This window comes from Lissotriton helveticus, chromosome 6 (genome assembly GCF_964261635.1).
Source record: "Lissotriton helveticus chromosome 6, aLisHel1.1, whole genome shotgun sequence".
Lineage (NCBI taxonomy): Eukaryota > Metazoa > Chordata > Amphibia > Caudata > Salamandridae > Lissotriton > Lissotriton helveticus.
The window spans coordinates 1,346,619,539-1,346,636,203 of NC_136067.1; the positions used below are offsets into that span (position 1 = coordinate 1,346,619,539).

Sequence of the window (16,665 nt, forward strand, 5' to 3'; positions counted from 1 at the left end):
CACAGGGTGTGGAGAGACCATCGTGCATGCCCATGAAAGAGAACGGCATGGAGTGCACCGGGAGAGGGAGACGGCGCGAACGAGTCTCCCTCGCCCCCCCCAGGTGGGGGCACCACAGCTGCACCCTAGCCGAACGTCCTGCTTCCACAACACGGAGTTCCATTCCCTATTTGTCCCCAAAAGGGTCTCTTCCACTCTTGCAGACTCGACGAGGGGGGCTGCTGCAGGGCCTCAAAATGGCGTCTGGGTCCGCTGGAAGGCGGGTCTCGGCCGCTAAAGTAACTTTGAACAGCAATGTAACTCGGGCGCTTGCCCACCGGGGCACGAGCCCCCACCTCCGACAGCACCCCCACAGCCTTGAAGATTCTACAAAAGTCCCAGGAGCCCTCGGCCCCTGCAGGTTTCCGGTGAGGGACAACTGCCTTGATCGCTAACTAAATAAGCATGACATAGCCACTCCTTCTGTTAGCATGAATTCTCGAACTGCCGAAAAGGACTCTGGTCCAACTGCCGGTTGTAGGAAACATTTTTTCCTTGATACTACTTCCGGACTAACCCGGCCCCGCCCAAAATGGCGCCGGTAACAATAGGAACTTACGAACGCCTCGTGGTGTTTTCTTTTGCTAAAAAGACTCGATGTTCCGAGATATGTTATGATCCTTTGTACACTTGACGGAAAAGAGGGAGGATTCACTCGACGAACATGTAAAAGGACCGCGTGAAAAATGTTTTTCAATGTACGATTCATTATGATATTATCATGTCTGACATGTAACCTTGCTTATGACACACTCCCATGGTATACCTATAGGAATTTGATTACAACTAGTCCAACTGTGTTTCCAATTATGAAATGAATGCCCCTTGGTCCCTCAACTATTCGATAGACGTTTTTAGTTCCCTGCAAATGAATGAATGAACCTTTTTAAACATGTTTTTAATCCTACAAGATAGCCCCCCCCCCTCTACTGTACGCACTTTAGCCATTGCCGTATCCGGCCAACCCCGATCACACTGTCCTATCAACATGCTGAACGATTGTGAAAATAAAGGTTTTCGAAACTATGAACAGGTATTGCATGCTTTATTTAAAATGTGGGATCGGCGGGAGAGTTTTTTTCTGTGCACCCTACTCTGCTCTCTCTTTAAGGTTAATAGAAGATGGTTGCCCAGCCCCGGATGGAGGATCGAATCTAAGACACGACACTCTGCCGTCAAATATGCGACTGACTCAGGGACTCGCGCATGGAGAAAGACCTCGACTTCTGGGGACGGGTAAAAGCGAAACGGTGTAAAAGATGGAATATAAAGGATGGGTAAAGTAAAACGATGTAAATGATAGAATATTATAAAGATACGACACTCAAAGGTACTAGGGAACAGAGTTGACCGAAGAGCTGATAAACCTTAAAACATCACAGCGTTGAAAGAGATTTAAGGACCCCGATAGCTAAATACACCTACCAACTAGAAACCTCGCGCTAAGTGCTTCTGATTCTCTAACGCTTTCCTACTCACAGCCTATAAGGACACACTGCCCCCCCCCCCCCCCTTGGCTCCAGAAACCACAACCCCAGGGATTCTATCCCGAAGAGATAAGACGAGTATGAGGTAAGTAAAAGACTTTCGTACCCGTGCTTTTGATATGCTCGAATGTTGTCCCCCTCCCCTCCCCTCCTTTTTCCCCCCCTGCAGGCCACATCGGAATCACGACCGAGGTATGGTGAAGATCTGAAGCCTCGCCATGTCTGATACACGAAGCTGACTAACACTGCCTGGTGGCACCTAAACACACCCACAAACTGCTCTTGTACCAAAAGAGCCAATAAATTGTATGACCTGATGAAAGCGATCACCCTTAATCCGTGTTGCGTGAATGGACGCCTGTCACGTATGTCCGAAACTATGAGATGATGTTTGTGTATGACTGACGCGTTGACTTAACTGGTTAAAGGACCGAGAATGCAAGAAATGCGACACAATGGTGCCCTTTTTACTCGATGTATGTCCCCTGTACCCGGCCTAATGCTCGTCCATCCCAAACTGCATGCTTTCAAAATTCTAACACAGACCCGTAATGTCTTATGTTGTGTAATGCGCTGAATAGCCTATCTTAATGCACGGCCACTCCCCATGTCGCACGTGTACTATTTAGCCTGTTGTTGCGTGTATCTCTCTCTCTCCCTCTCTCTCTCTCGCTCTCTCTCTCGCTCTCTCTCTCGCTCTCTCTCTCGCTCTCTCTCTCTCGCTCTCTCTCTCTCGCTCTCTCTCTCGCTCTCTCTCTCGCTCTCGCTCTTCCGAACGACTAACACCTAAATTGGCAAACCGCCACCCCTAGTGCACCACCCAATTGGCTCCAAATACCACAAGTATTTGCTCAAAATTTATCCTAAATAAAAATCACCTTGACGCCGTGTCACTACCTCTCCTTTCTGCTAAAAATTGATGAAACCGAGATTTGGCCATAAGGGAAAGGACAGGTAAGACGACTGAGGTTCCCTAATCTGACCCGAAATAAGGGAACTACATGTCAGCGGCTCCTGTGTTATAAAAAGATGCCTCAGATAACGCGACCTTCCCCGTCCCGAATTGTCGCAATACCCAAACAGTAAAGGTGATCGAAACATCCTCATGTTCCCGGAACGCCCCCTGTTTCGTATCAGCTGCCCCAGACGAGAGTTATAAAACTGTCCCTCACCCCCGGTTGTAAGAGATGGGTCGATTTACGCCCTTACCACAGTTTTCTATGTCCCTAGTTGTTTCCCATAAGACCCCTGTCTTTTCTAATTAAGTAGTCAGGCCGTAAGAGGCTACGTAGGAACCAGAATGATGTTTTACAAAGTTAAAGATTAGACCGAAGCGAAGAAATCATTGCAATGAACCCTGTTGAAAGCGAAAACATTTAGTTGAAAGGCAGGATGCATTGATAGAATGAAAAATGTTTAGCCTATGTTCGTCCCTCAGCAAGATACCTGTCAGACCATGGTGACAGCACACAGAACCCTTTTTAAATATAAAGCCCTGGAGAACGGTATAGCTTCGTAAGGCTCGTATTAAGAAGGTGGGTCTCCGTCAGAAGAACTGACGTAACTGTAATGCAATAAAAGGTACCAGATCTCGTCCCACGACCAACAAACACCAAAGAAATAGTGGTGAAGGAAAGTTATAGTAAATCCAGCAGGCCCATCATCAATCATTTATATGTTAGTTGCGAACCCTAATATAACGGACGTTTCCATTTTTGCCTGGAGCTGGGAGAGAAATAGACTTATGTGATTACCTTCCTCTGCCAATTCTCTAAAGACTGTCTTTTCAAACTCATTTAAGGGTACGACTGTCGGAGGAATGAAGGACCGGATGTGGGAGCACGTGGCCTGACTACAGACTATGGAACATCTGCGACATTGGCCAAGGCGAGACCGCGACAGTAAGGAGCTGCAGGACGAGGCACTGTTTTCCACAAAACGAGAGGAAAGGGCTGACCTGATGCCCCTGCTCGATGTTCAACGTATGCCGAAAAGTCCCCGCTCTCTAAACTCGGTCATGAGCCCGCCTACCTGAAATTTTCCGTCCCCCTAGTCTGTTCCCGATCTGGCCCTGCTCCATCCCCCCTTTTTCTCCGACCTACCCTAAAGGACTGCTCACACGCACATTTCTTCCATCTGAACCTTTTTGACAATCAACTCAAAGGACACAGGGCGAAAAGGACCTTTTTGACCAGAAACGAGAGGAAAAGGTCGTGCCCTGCAACGCGGGACCTAGAATAGAGCTGGACCCGTAGCTCCACCGCCGGTGCTCCACAGCGCCAACAAAAGACGACAAAGAATGCTGAGAACTCATTAACTTCGAACATTGACACCCTCAATTATCGTTTCTACGACGTCTCATTTCTCTCCCAGCCACCATTGTATTAATTATGCTCCAACCAAACATGAACAGAACTCACATATGTAATGACCTATCAATTTACATTCCGAACGACCATAAGTAGCTATGAAATTTACTCAATGCTCTCACTACAGAATCATTTTTTTCTGTTATTGCATTACTATGACTTTCCTGCAAACGAGTTTTTATCGATAGACCCGCCTCCTAAGATGAAAGATTTTAAAATGTAATGTTTATAACTCCTTCACCTGGGTACCTACTTCTTTTCCTATGACCACCACAGTCGACATGAATTGGAAATAGGCCAGCAAGATGTCTTGGATATGTTAAAGGGAGGACTGTGGAAAATTAGTACGGTCTGGTAAACATTATCTGCGCCATCTTGCCTTTTTCCCCTGATGCCACACTTTTTGTCGTGCGCACCCGCCATTTTAGGTGCCTCGATCAGAACAACCCTTTTGCATGCCACTGGCCCCCAGCATAGCCCTCCTCCCTCACAAAGCCCGCACTCTGACAACCCCCGCTCGCACATGCCTTGGGTCATAAACCCCTCTTCAGCGCAGCTCTGCCTCAGAACCTCATCCTGTCCCCAGCGCGACACCTCCCTTCCTTCCTTTCATGGTCCCAGGCCCTTTTTGATACAAATCCCCTTTTCCTGTGTGCCCGTTTGTCTTCCTCGTTCCCAGGCCGACACCTAGCTCTGCCGATACTGTTCCTTGCCCCTCCCCGTACAGTAGAAAGCTTCCCTCATCAAAGGACCCCCGAGTTGATCAAAGCCCTCACCCTATGAGATCCGACCAAACCCCCACATTCCATGAATCGGCGGAATGTCCAGCTGCGCGGTAGTCATCACCTGTTGTGACCGGGGTGAGGAATTCAACTGTAAATGTGTGTGGGAACGGGCCTGAAGGGGAGATTCGGAGGATATCCCTCCGTACATCAAAGCATTGCCAAGAATGTGTTGTATGTAATAAAGCAATAAACCTGTGTATAAGAGGCCAGGCCTCAGAGATGCGGTTAGAGCACCTCATGACGATACCTGCTGTCTGAACTGATGTGTTCTCCTCCGGAGAGAATAAACCTTGTTTCCTGCCTTCCCGTCTCCAGCGCCTGCCTCTTCATTGATTAATATTTCGTGGGTTAAAGAGGCGATACCGCCGGGCAAATATCGATTGTCCCTGACGTAGTTTTAACAATAGTGCCTCCTACATGAGGGTCAAACAAAGTCTATGTTTACTCCACCTGGCCTATGCATTATTATTTCCATCTAAACTAAAAGTTATAGACGGAGAGTCCTCTTATATATTTTCTTTACTCCAGAGGATGTGTGGACCTGGCCTCACGCAAAGGGCCTCGGGCGCACCAATGACACTGTACGGGCAGAGGGGCCCTGGGTGATCCCAAAACCAAGACGCAAGGTGGCACGCATACTGCAAGATCATAATCTGGTGGCCCTATTGACCTTGACACACGGCCCCTTGGTCAAGAGCTGCACTGGGCTAATGTTTATGCGACTCAGCACGAACATAAAAAATGTTAAATAAACCAGCAATCATTTATTTAAAGGTTGATTGAAATTAAATAAAGGAAGTAACTAGTGTGTCCTAAACCACTTAACTTTAGACACGCCTTCCTTTATAAACATCTTACAGTAAGATAAATTTGGTTAATAATAGACTAACATGCAGATCCGTTTAACCGTAGTACATCAGATTAGTGCATTGAGAATTATTCATTCTTCCCTAAACCCTGATAACATGCCAATAGTGAACAAACAGGCATGCCAGTTGTCATGTGCACCTTCTGAGGCCTGCAGTTTCTATCACACTAATAATTTCCTTAGGATCACATAGTTTGGTTAAGTGGAGAAACTGGGATTCATCCCAAGTACTTGGTTTCACATTGTGCAATTCAGACACTAGATGTATATCCCTTACACCTAACCATAAACCCCGACCGCCACCTTGCTGGTATCAATGTGGCCCTCTGTCACATCACAGACCAAATTTGTGGCCCCTGGGAAAATGTTTGTGAGTACCCATGCCCTACACAATGCCAGGCCATACGAAGCCCTGTGTGCGGATCGGCCTGCAGAATCTAGCTTAAATGCAGGTGCCTCAGAGTCTTCCAACTGTAGCACGCCTGATCCCAAATTTACACCACGTTCTGCTGAGGATATCATTTGAGCTCTCTTTCAGGGCTAGGTGACTCTTCTCTGCCTACCGGGTGCAACATGTACTACCTCCGCCAGGGGGAACTGCACTTTGATTGGCTCGTCGGGCAATGGTCTGTCGCGATGGGTACAGGCACTGGGACAGGACCACAATCTCAGCGCCATGTCCCACCAATGCCCTCATGCGGACTGGTTTAATTGTTTTACTTTTTCATCTTGTTTCGGTTCTAGAGTTGGAGATTTTTGGATAGGCCCTTAAAGGTGTACTGTCCTGGGTGAACACAATTGTTATGGCAGATTACTGTTGCTGTTCAAAAAGTTGTTCTGGATATGTCTGTCACTGGGTCTGCGACTCACCACAGGCCCCTCATGAACGCCCGACTACACGGGGTAGGTTCTGCTGGGTGCAACGCGGTGCCGGTCGGGTGCGCGGGGAGACATCATGTCATTTATCATTAACACCATCATTGAGTTCCATGCCTGAGGCGTCACCAGATACTCACATCCCACAGTATCACATCCTTACATGGAATGTGCACGACATGGCCACTCCAGCTAAGGGATACTACATTAATGCTTATCTCAACCGCTGTTGCGTGCCTTTTGCTATGCTTCAAGTAATGCATCTTACACTGTCAGAACTACACAAGGTGGGTGCAAAGTGGAGTGGCCAGCTGTATGGTAAATCCTCATCAGCCTTTGCCCATGAGATGCTCATTTGGATAGCCCAGAGAGTCCCCTTTGTCCTGGGCACTAAGCGGGTGGAAATGGACGGGTGCTGTGTCATCCTAGAAGGTCACCTGGATGGGGCTCCTCTTACACTGGTAGTGATTAATGCCCCCAACACTAACCAAGCATGTTTCTTGGACACACACACAATAATGCTTTTTCAGGACCCACTGTGCCCTAGGCTATGGGAAGGTGACTTTAATTGCATCCCAGGCGTGGACCTAGATGGCTCCACTGCTCTGCTGCCAGTGCTCACACCGCTCAGCATATCGCACAATGGCTTACATGGATGCACTTACAGTATGCGTGGTACCTAGGGCACCAGCTTGAACGTGAATCTTCCAGCTGCTCCTCGGTGCATGATGCACACACTAGGATTGACGATACAGAAAAGGGGGTTTGACGACTTCTTGTGCACTGACCAGCTTGGCCTTTTGCTCAACAGGGCGGAATATTTAGGAGAGGAGTTGGCCTAACGGCTAGGGCGCTCGACCTCGGACCTGGGTTCGAGTCTCGGTAACGACGCCAAAACTTCCTGTGATTCTGGGCAAATCACTTAATCTCCCCGTGCCTAAAATTAATGTGTATCCGTGCTGTAACTGGTGCTATGTAAAGCGCTCTGATACCTGATTCGGTTCGGGTCTAGCTAGCGCTATATAAAACTCTGCAAAATAATTTTTTTTTTTTTACAAATTTAAAAAAAAATTAGCGAGCGCACACTATCTGACCACTGTCCTCTGCTATTCACTCTGTGCAGGGGGAGGTGTGGCTTACCATCCCCACTTTGTCTGCAGTCTCAGGTGCTTTCTGAACCCCCGTCATTCACGAAGAACGACGCAATGCATTGCACATTACTTTGACCTAAATGACGTTTCTGCCTTGCCCCGGGCCCTGGAGTGGGATACGCACATGCTGTAATATGTCGCAAAAGTCTGCCAGTCTTTAGGTGGATACATCAAAGCACTCTAGAGAACCTACCTAACATCAAGGAAGACCTCAGGCACTTACTCTTACCCATCCCCAACAGGGTACTTCGCCTAACTGGCAGCTAGCTGTTTACATTGCAAATGGTCACTAACACTGCCTGCCAGGACTACTACAAGGGGTTATATGAAGCACCCGTCTCCCTGGCTCCTGAGCATGCCCATGAGTTTTTCCACTGTTTTCCTTTGGTCCAGTTAGACTCGCTGCAATGGGCTGAGCAGAATGAACAGTTAGCGGAGATCCAGGTGTTTTTTCCCCCCAGATTGCCCGGAATTAACCCCCAGATTGCCCGGAATTAAACCACAGATACCACATTCTTCTCCCAGACCACTCAACATCTAATGGACGGGTTCAACGAGGCCAAGACACAGCCCAGGCTATTGAGTCACTGTCTTGCCATCTTCGCCAGCGGGTACCCAACTGGGGTATCCAAGAACTGGGCGTTCATCACATTGCCTCGCTGTACGTAGACAATGCCCTGCCTACCTACAGGACCTACGGCCCGCCCTCCCTGGCCTCATGCATTTAACGGATTACTTGGAAGATGTATCAGGCCAACGCGTGAACTAGCCCAAATCCTGCATCTTCCCGCTAGAACCACGAACTGCACAACAACACAGGGTCGACCCACCAAGGGCTCTCCTTCAATGATGGTATGACACCTTCAAATATCTCGGGGTACAGACCAATCATACAGACTTTTCACTCTATACAGCACACATTGTTCAATACATGGAATGCCAGGGATGGAGATAGGGATGGAGATAGGGATAGGAATGTGGAGCCACCCCTCCCCCTGCTGAACATTCTGCTATCCTCGGAAGGTACTCTGAATGCTATCACTACCCTTTACACAGCCCCCAACACTGCTCATTCGAACTAGGCGGCGGAAGTATGTAGATGGGATGAGTGCTGCAGCGGCCTCTGACAGACGGGGCACTTCAGCTGGTGAAGGAGGTGTCTTGTACACCAGGTTCCGCATCACACTGTTCAATTATGTCCACCAAGCCTACCTCGTCCCCCAGCATATCAAGCACATGTTTCCAGCATTTTGCCCCGAATGCCCCTGCTGTAGACTACAGGATGCTGGTTTCTACCACATGGTGTGGGACTGCCCAGTGCTACACCAAGCCTGGCAGGCGGTAACTACTATGATTGCCTAGTTGGCGGCGCACAACCATATGCCTACACCAGAATCTTGCCTGCTTGGGCTACGTCTCCACTCGAAAGGTGATAAACACCTTCCCAGATTCGTTGACCTGGCCTTTGTTTTATTCAAACAGGTGTCCATGGGATGGAAGGAGTCTGCTCCTCTGGACCGCCAGCGCTGGCTTAATGTGTACTGACAGGGACATGGGCAGAGGCAGACACTCTCAAACTACTCCAAATGAGGGGGGACAGCCGTACCTATGGAAAATACTGGGAAACCTTCCTACTGAACGTAGAGGCCAAAAACAATGAGCACCTACATTAGCTTGCAGAATTGCTTGCACACACAAACAGATGGTCATGACTGTAGTGCCTTGCTGGTCACCGAGACCCAATGGGAAACCACTCATAACACTAGCCCATTGCACACCCTGATTAAGAACTAACCCCAGCTGCTTTGCAACACTACCACTGTCAAACCTAGGACTGAGTGTCCCCTCCTCCTGCTCCGCCCACCCTCCTTTAAGGATTGTTTGCGTCTCCTGCCTGCGTGATGCCTCCCAGCGGTTACTTCCTCAGGATGCCCCCACCACCCTGTATGTAACGCACTCTTACACCCAGTGCAGACCCCAGTGTTCTCTTTACAATGTTTCTTCTTTGTTTCTTGCCATACATGCTGTTCATGTGTTTGTCATTGCCACTACCCCGATGAGTAGATTTGTGTTGGCAGAGGTGTCCTCTCATTGTGAAGGTTTTTAAAACGTCAAACTTGATAAAGTCCTACTATGCATGGATCTTGTGGATTGTGTGCAAATTCCTAATAAACACTTTTTTTTTTTAATCCAGTAATATGTTACTTTCTTTAAAAAATGCAAATATGCAAGAAAACTAAATGGGGTGCTACTGCACTTAAAAAAGTAGATCCCTCAAAAAGGGGCATAGAACTGGGCGGCTATTCAGCAAGCAAGGCAATAGATATATTACATATTGCTCACAGGCGTATCTTTCCAGTGTCACCCTCTTCAGATAAACAGGGGAGCTAGTTTACTAAAGAATCCAGTCTGAGCACAAGATAAAGAGGTCACGAAGCAAAATACTATCCTTTCAGAAATAAATGGATTTCTCTACTCAATTGCTCAACTGACAACATTTATTTTTCAGTATGTAAAACGTCTATAAGGCAAAAATGCAAGCATTACCCCTTTTCCCTGCTAATTGTTTTCACCATTGCCATCAAGCTTGCGTCACACATTTTGACTTTAACTGGGTGAGTCTGGTACTCCTCGTTTCCCTCTATTCCAAACACTTTCAGAACACCCTTTGCGACCAGGCATTTATTCCCATTTCCTTAAAGTGCCCCTTGTGTTCCTACTTCAAACATTACCTCTGAGTTTGCATTTTCCTATTTTTGGACACAGCCCATTTTTAGGTCTCGCCTGAGCTAGCGCGCATGAACCGCTCTGCGAGGCTCTAGTAAGGACCTTAAACTTTGTGTGTGCTTTATTTTTGCTCACACGCTATTGGCCTTTGCGTGCGTCTTTTTAAGAAAGACAGCAAGCAATTGGGTCAAGGCGGGTCAATGTCCCGCCTTCTCTCTCTCCCCTGGCCTAGGGAGCTCGGGAGCGAGCAGCAGCGCGGCCGGGTGCCAGCTGCATTCTTCACATTCCTTGCAGTGCGCCTGCACTGCGCTCGTTTGTGTTGTGCGCGGTTCACAGCTATTTCATGCATGCGTGATTTCACTGTGCTCTGGGTGTGCAGGCACTAGGAGGGTTGAATGGGGAAGAGCGGGGACGCTCGTCACTATGGAGCTCCTGACACAAGGACCAGGGCTTTCCTCTGGCTTTGATTTAATGGTTTCACCACCAGAAAGAAAAAGCAGCGGGTGTTCTTTTGCTTCTCTCCGGGCCGCATCTCTTTCTCTCTCCAGGGAACTGGTGACATGCTGGAGACTGACACCACGGACAGAGAATATCTGCTGGAGCGTCCATCACACTGAGGTCCTGGAGCATTTCTCTAGTCAACGCTAGGAGATCGCCATTCTATACAACACACAGCAACACAGTAATCGTGTCACCCCCTTCTTTACCTCAACGTGCACGATGTAGGCTTAATTCCTCTCCTTTAAAGCATAATTGCATATATATACATGGCCGATGAAATCATGAAATTCTGAGGCAGATGCATTTTTTACATAAATATGGATTTGCTGCCTTTGCCACATAATTCACCATATACTGTGTGATCTGCAGATTGAAAACCCCTAAAATAGTTTCTAGCTCAAACGGATCAAAAGATACTAAACCATGGGCGACAGGTGTTAGCGTTTAACTGATCGAGCCAGCCTGCAGCCTAGCGTATGTACCTCTTTGCAGGATGTTTTGTAATACTCAGCTTGGCTGTTAGGGGGTCCCCCAGCACAAATAGGTTATCTTCGTCCATTGATTCCTGTTAAAAGGCACAACATCTATAGAGTCGTTTAGCGTGTTGTTAAGTTAATTAGAATCATCGTGATTGTGTAGGGCTTATAGTAAATATCATTATTGTACTATCACAGTTGTTAATTCTCTCCGCAGGGTGCACGTGAGCTTTGCATTTGCTCCTGGGGGTGTGCTTGCCTGTTGCTTCACATGTTGAGGCCTAGTGCCGCACGGCCTCATGGGGCCTCCCTGCCCCGCCCCCTGTGAGATGAGGCCCCCATATGGCCCTGTCTCCTGTCTGTCTGTGGGTGAATAAATTACAAAGTGTGATGAGGGGGAGGGGATCTCAGGTGCTCAACGGGGCTGTGAATTCACATTCTGCAAGTGCCCCTGTATGGATCTTTCTTACTTATGATTTTTTTTCAAGCCTCAAACAGAAAGCTAACAGATATTACACAAAGGCACAATATTTATGTCTCAAAAACAATGAGAGGAGTATCCCCTATGAAGTTGAAGAACAGACGTATCTGGAGGACAGGTTTTTGGCAAGAAGGAGGGCATTCATCCTTTTGTTTAAAACCCCTCACTCACCAACCTAGTGGTGACATGCTTCATCATCGGGGTCCACCTTGGCGTCCTAGCGACACCAAGGTGTGCTACGACACCTGTACTACAGTGGAGCGGGTTGTGACTGTGGGTGCGGAAAAAGATGTTAAAAATTGTCCTGGTTGTACTCAAAAATATAGTTTTAATTATAGAGCAACTGAACAATGTTTAAAAATACGAGGGCGAGATCCTGGTAGGGCAGTTACGACCAGGGGATCTCTATATGTGTTGAGTGGTCAACATGTTTCTACCTTAAGGGCTATTGCCCGGTATTCATCAGGACCAGAAAAACAGGTGGACAGGAGGTGCGTGCTCCCTAAAAAGCACACCCGTACCTTGATCCCCTGTGTGCCTACTGGCAAAATGGCCAGTGGTATATGCTGCTCAATAAAATAAGTGAGCAGACGAAATTGTGAAAAAGAGACTCGAATATGAGCTCTCTGGGCTTCAACGGGCAGGGCGTAGGTTCAATGCCTTAAGCGTAACATATTAGTTACTGGCAGGAAAGATCAAGTCCGACCTACTCCTAGCGTCCTCTGCTCGGCTAGCACAATATTTATGTCCCCATATGTTTGTTAATATAAGTTTTTCATTTGGAACGGGAAAACAAAGATCATTTTCAATCCCACTATTAATTAAAACAGCTGAACCCATTATTATTTAATGATTTCCCATTTTACTAAATAAGCAATGGAATAAACCAGGCAGCTCCAAATTGTGGCTCGTTTATAACCAGAGAAACTGAAGTGCAACCAGGAGTTTGTTATTAATTTGTGACTCACTTGAAATGATGCCAACATGGCTTTCTCGCCGTCCCTGAGCATATTCAGTTTCTGATTTGATCTTTCACGGAAGGCTATTCAGACTTCATTAAACACGAACTCAGCCATACCAGGAGTTCTCTTGTCAGAAAGCTCAAACACTCACCAAAGAAAGGGTCCAGAGTAAAAAAAAACAAGCATTGGCATAGCCAATTGGTCTCACCTTTGGGACCTTATAAGTAAAAAAAAAAAAAAAAAACTGGAGGTATAAGACTTAACGTTTACATTTACTTCGTATTTAGGATGCAGTAAATGTAAACGTGAAGTCTTACACTTCAGTTTATTTTTTTTAATTACAGGGTCCCAAAGGCGAGACCCATTGGCTATGCCAATGCTTGTTCTCATTTCCCTCTGATCAACCCCAAACCACCTCACACAGCATGTCTTTGAAAAGTACACCAGACTTTTGGCAAAACACTTTTTTTGGTTTTACTTTTGAAGCTGGCAATACCACAAGCCTTTGCTCTCCCATTTGTCCTCTTCTCCACCAAGCCGCTTACCTCAGATCTCATCTCCACTTGCTCTCCATACACCCTCCATTTTCTCTGCCTATATGGGGTCACGTTATCACTACTACTCAACCCACTGTGCAGATTTAGCCCCTAATGAAGTTCCATACTTCTTTCATTTCACGAATAATGACTTCCTCGTCCAGCATGGTAATTTTGTTGAACTACAAGTATTTCTTAAAATTCACTAGGATAGATAAACCTAGGTATCTTTTTTCACTAACAATTTTGTCAGATTGATGTAATACCAGAGTTTAGATGGTCTCCCTGACAGAAAGACTCAAACCAAACAAAGACTGCTACACGTGTAGAGATAATTTTCAAATCCATAAATTGATTGAAATGAACAAATAGGCAGCTTTACACAGTGCCCTCAGCATTTGCTATGGCTGCACTATCTTAGAAGCATGTTCAAACCCGAAGAAGAGAATGTTTGGTGCATTATATTTGTTCCCTATAAAACACTTAAGATTTGCCGATTTCCCGAATGCTCCAAACTAATAACTTATACTAATTAATTCACTAATTTACAAAGCTTAACATTCGTCACGGACAAAAGAAAACCTTGTCAACTATTATGGAAAGTTTGTTTTCACCACTCTGTTAATTTTCAATTACATGTTCCGCCCCGCCGTGCAAATAAAATTCACTACAAGAACTTACTGTAGCTGCGGTACAATCCCAGAGCTCTCAGATGCAGGGGTTGCAGGGGTTATTGGCGTCATGGGTGTCATTGGTGAGGGGTAAAGCGGTGTGGTCCCTGGTAAGGGGGCTGTAGTAGTAAGAGCCTGTGAATGGAAAAGTTGTGGCGTTTGACCTGTGAGTCCTTGTGTTATTTGCTGTGATGTTGACTGCTGTACTTGCTGCTGTTGCCTCTGCTGCTCTTCCAGCAAGGACAGGCTGTTGGTACTTTGTACAGGTTGTGGAGTCAATCCAGTACCGTAGGGCATCATTGGACTGAAAATGGGGATCCCAGGAGTCATGGCACCCTGAAAATGACAGCAAAAAATAAATACATGAATAAGCAACAAAATAACAGTGCAATTATAAAACATTTTAACAGAAAATATCATGCACTGCTTAACAGGGGTAGGCGGACACCAACCATTCTGGCCCACTGAAATATGGCAAGGTAAATTATTATTTGAAGCAAATTGGGATCCTGTGTGGGGAAACCCAGCGTGTAGTCGGATTGATTGCTTATTTCGGTTTCATTAGAGGTGCACCCAATGCTGTAAGGACGTTTCTTAAAATTAACCTCTTCTTCAATGATTGCCAGATTTACTTGCTAGATTAAAGCGATTAACAATACATAATTTGTGTTTACTTCATGGATGCTTAGAGTATGTAGACCAACAACATACTCGAAGGCCGCGAGACCAAGCGGAAGAGTGTGAAGTGAACAATTTCCAACAGTTACGTGAATTTTTTTGGGTGCTCAATAAGGTTGTCATTTCCAAATTATTAAGCAGGACATGAATGCGCTTTAATACAGTCCCCAGCTACACCAAATTATTTACAGTGGAATTTGAATTAAATGAGATATTGAATAATCTGGACTGGTGCAATTATATGATTTGCGACAGATCAATGACAGTTTTCGTTTGGTCAGAGAAGGAGTGCTTAGAGCTTTATCCTTGGTTTAACCATTTACATTCCAATATTAAATTCACTATCACCTTAAGACCAAAGCAATAAATTACATTCTTGGACACCAAGATGTATGTTCAAGAAGGTAATAATTATCCATACAATTTCTTGATGGGTAGTAATCGTTCATACTACACGTTACATCCAAGGTCCTGTGTGTGATTCACTGAGGAGAACGAGGTATCATCAGTAGGATGAGGTTTGTTCAAATATGTGTACAAAAGTTAATAACTCACAGGTACAAGAAAAGTAAGATTATGGCCCATAGTAGATCTAGAATATGCGCACTACTTATAGAACTGCACAGGAAGGATGGGACCCGAGTCCCAGAGGGCATAACTACCCAGCGGTTAGACTCCTGTTATGGAATATCCAGGGAATAAACTCTTCGATCAAAAGCAAAGTATAGAGATAGATATTTGGAGAGCAACCCGATATGGTTTGTCCACATGAGAAAGCCCTACTAAAAATACATTGGAATAATGTCAAAAATAAATCGATCCAACACAATTTCATGTTACATCGAAGATCAAGAAAACATGTGGGTTCACGATAGCCCAACAATCACTAGCTAAGGACATTTCAGAACAAATTCTAGATGCACAAGAAGTGATACATTAAATCTGTATTGTAAGTCCAAGGGGTATACCAGTAGTAGTTTCTTATGTTCTGAACGTCCAACAAGAACCCCACATTCTACACATTTTGGATACTATCAATAATGAAGCCATCGGAGAAGTGATTTGGCGGAAGAATTGAATTTTTTGCATGAACCCTAATTTGATAGACATCTGCTGGATAATACCCATGAGAGAACCTTTCCGGGTACCTTAAAAAGCATCTACCCGAGATGGGTCTAGCAGATGTTTGGCATGAAACACAATCACGCCAGAAGGGATACTGCTTTTTCTTACACAGTCATAGATCTTAACTCTAGAATTGACCTGGCCTGGAGTACAAGCACATCAATGTCCCAAACACTTAAAATTGACATACGCCTCATTACTATGTCAGACCATGCACTTATCACACAGGACTTCGCCTAAGTGGAGATTCATAGGTCCTAAACTACATGGCACGTCTAACCAATAATTCTTAAAAAGATTATATCAGAAAAAACGTAGGGACCACATTCTGGAATACTTTCAAATCAGACCGAAACAACCGCTACCACAGTTTCTGTGGGATACATTGAGACGATGATTTAGGGCAAAGCAATTTTGATATGGACACATCAGCCACAGATTTGGTTTCTCAAGTTCAAGTTCAAGAAGTCTTTATTCGATTAGTTCATCATAAAAGACATAAAATACAATATATACATATAAAACAGTTAAAACAAGTATTAAATCATTGACAAGCTAATCAGCTTCTTGTACAAATATACAAAACTTTACATATGGACACGTGGACAACCATACATCAACAGGTTACAGGATACTAAGCAGTCATCATTTGGTTATTTTTGACGAATCTGCTTCTAAGCACCCAGGCCCACCCGAGGAATTTAGCAACCCCCACAACAATGAGGGGATCCAGGTTGGTTTTTAACAGTCTAGTTGCTTCTACAGCCAATCTGGTTCCTAACTGTCTACATACAGGTTTTAACCATTTGGCTCTGGGGGCAGTGTATAAAGGGCACACATACAGCAAATGGTCTAGGCTTTCCCTAATACCTTGGCAGTTAGGACAAAAACCAGAACTTTCTGTTCCCCATTTTTTAGTAAACTCCCCAATGG

General features: G+C 45.7%; 1 protein-coding gene across 2 annotated transcripts in view; it reads right to left on the reverse strand.

Annotated features, from left to right (window-relative positions):
- Positions 1–16,665, reverse strand: part of TBP (TATA-box binding protein) — a 318,951-nt gene that overhangs the window by 206,958 nt on the left and 95,328 nt on the right. For both annotated transcript variants that reach the window (XM_078649079.1, XM_078649080.1), the window contains one exon: positions 13,940–14,265. In XM_078649079.1, coding sequence (XP_078505205.1) covers positions 13,940–14,265 — 326 coding nt within the window. The remainder of the gene's footprint in view (positions 1–13,939; positions 14,266–16,665) is intronic.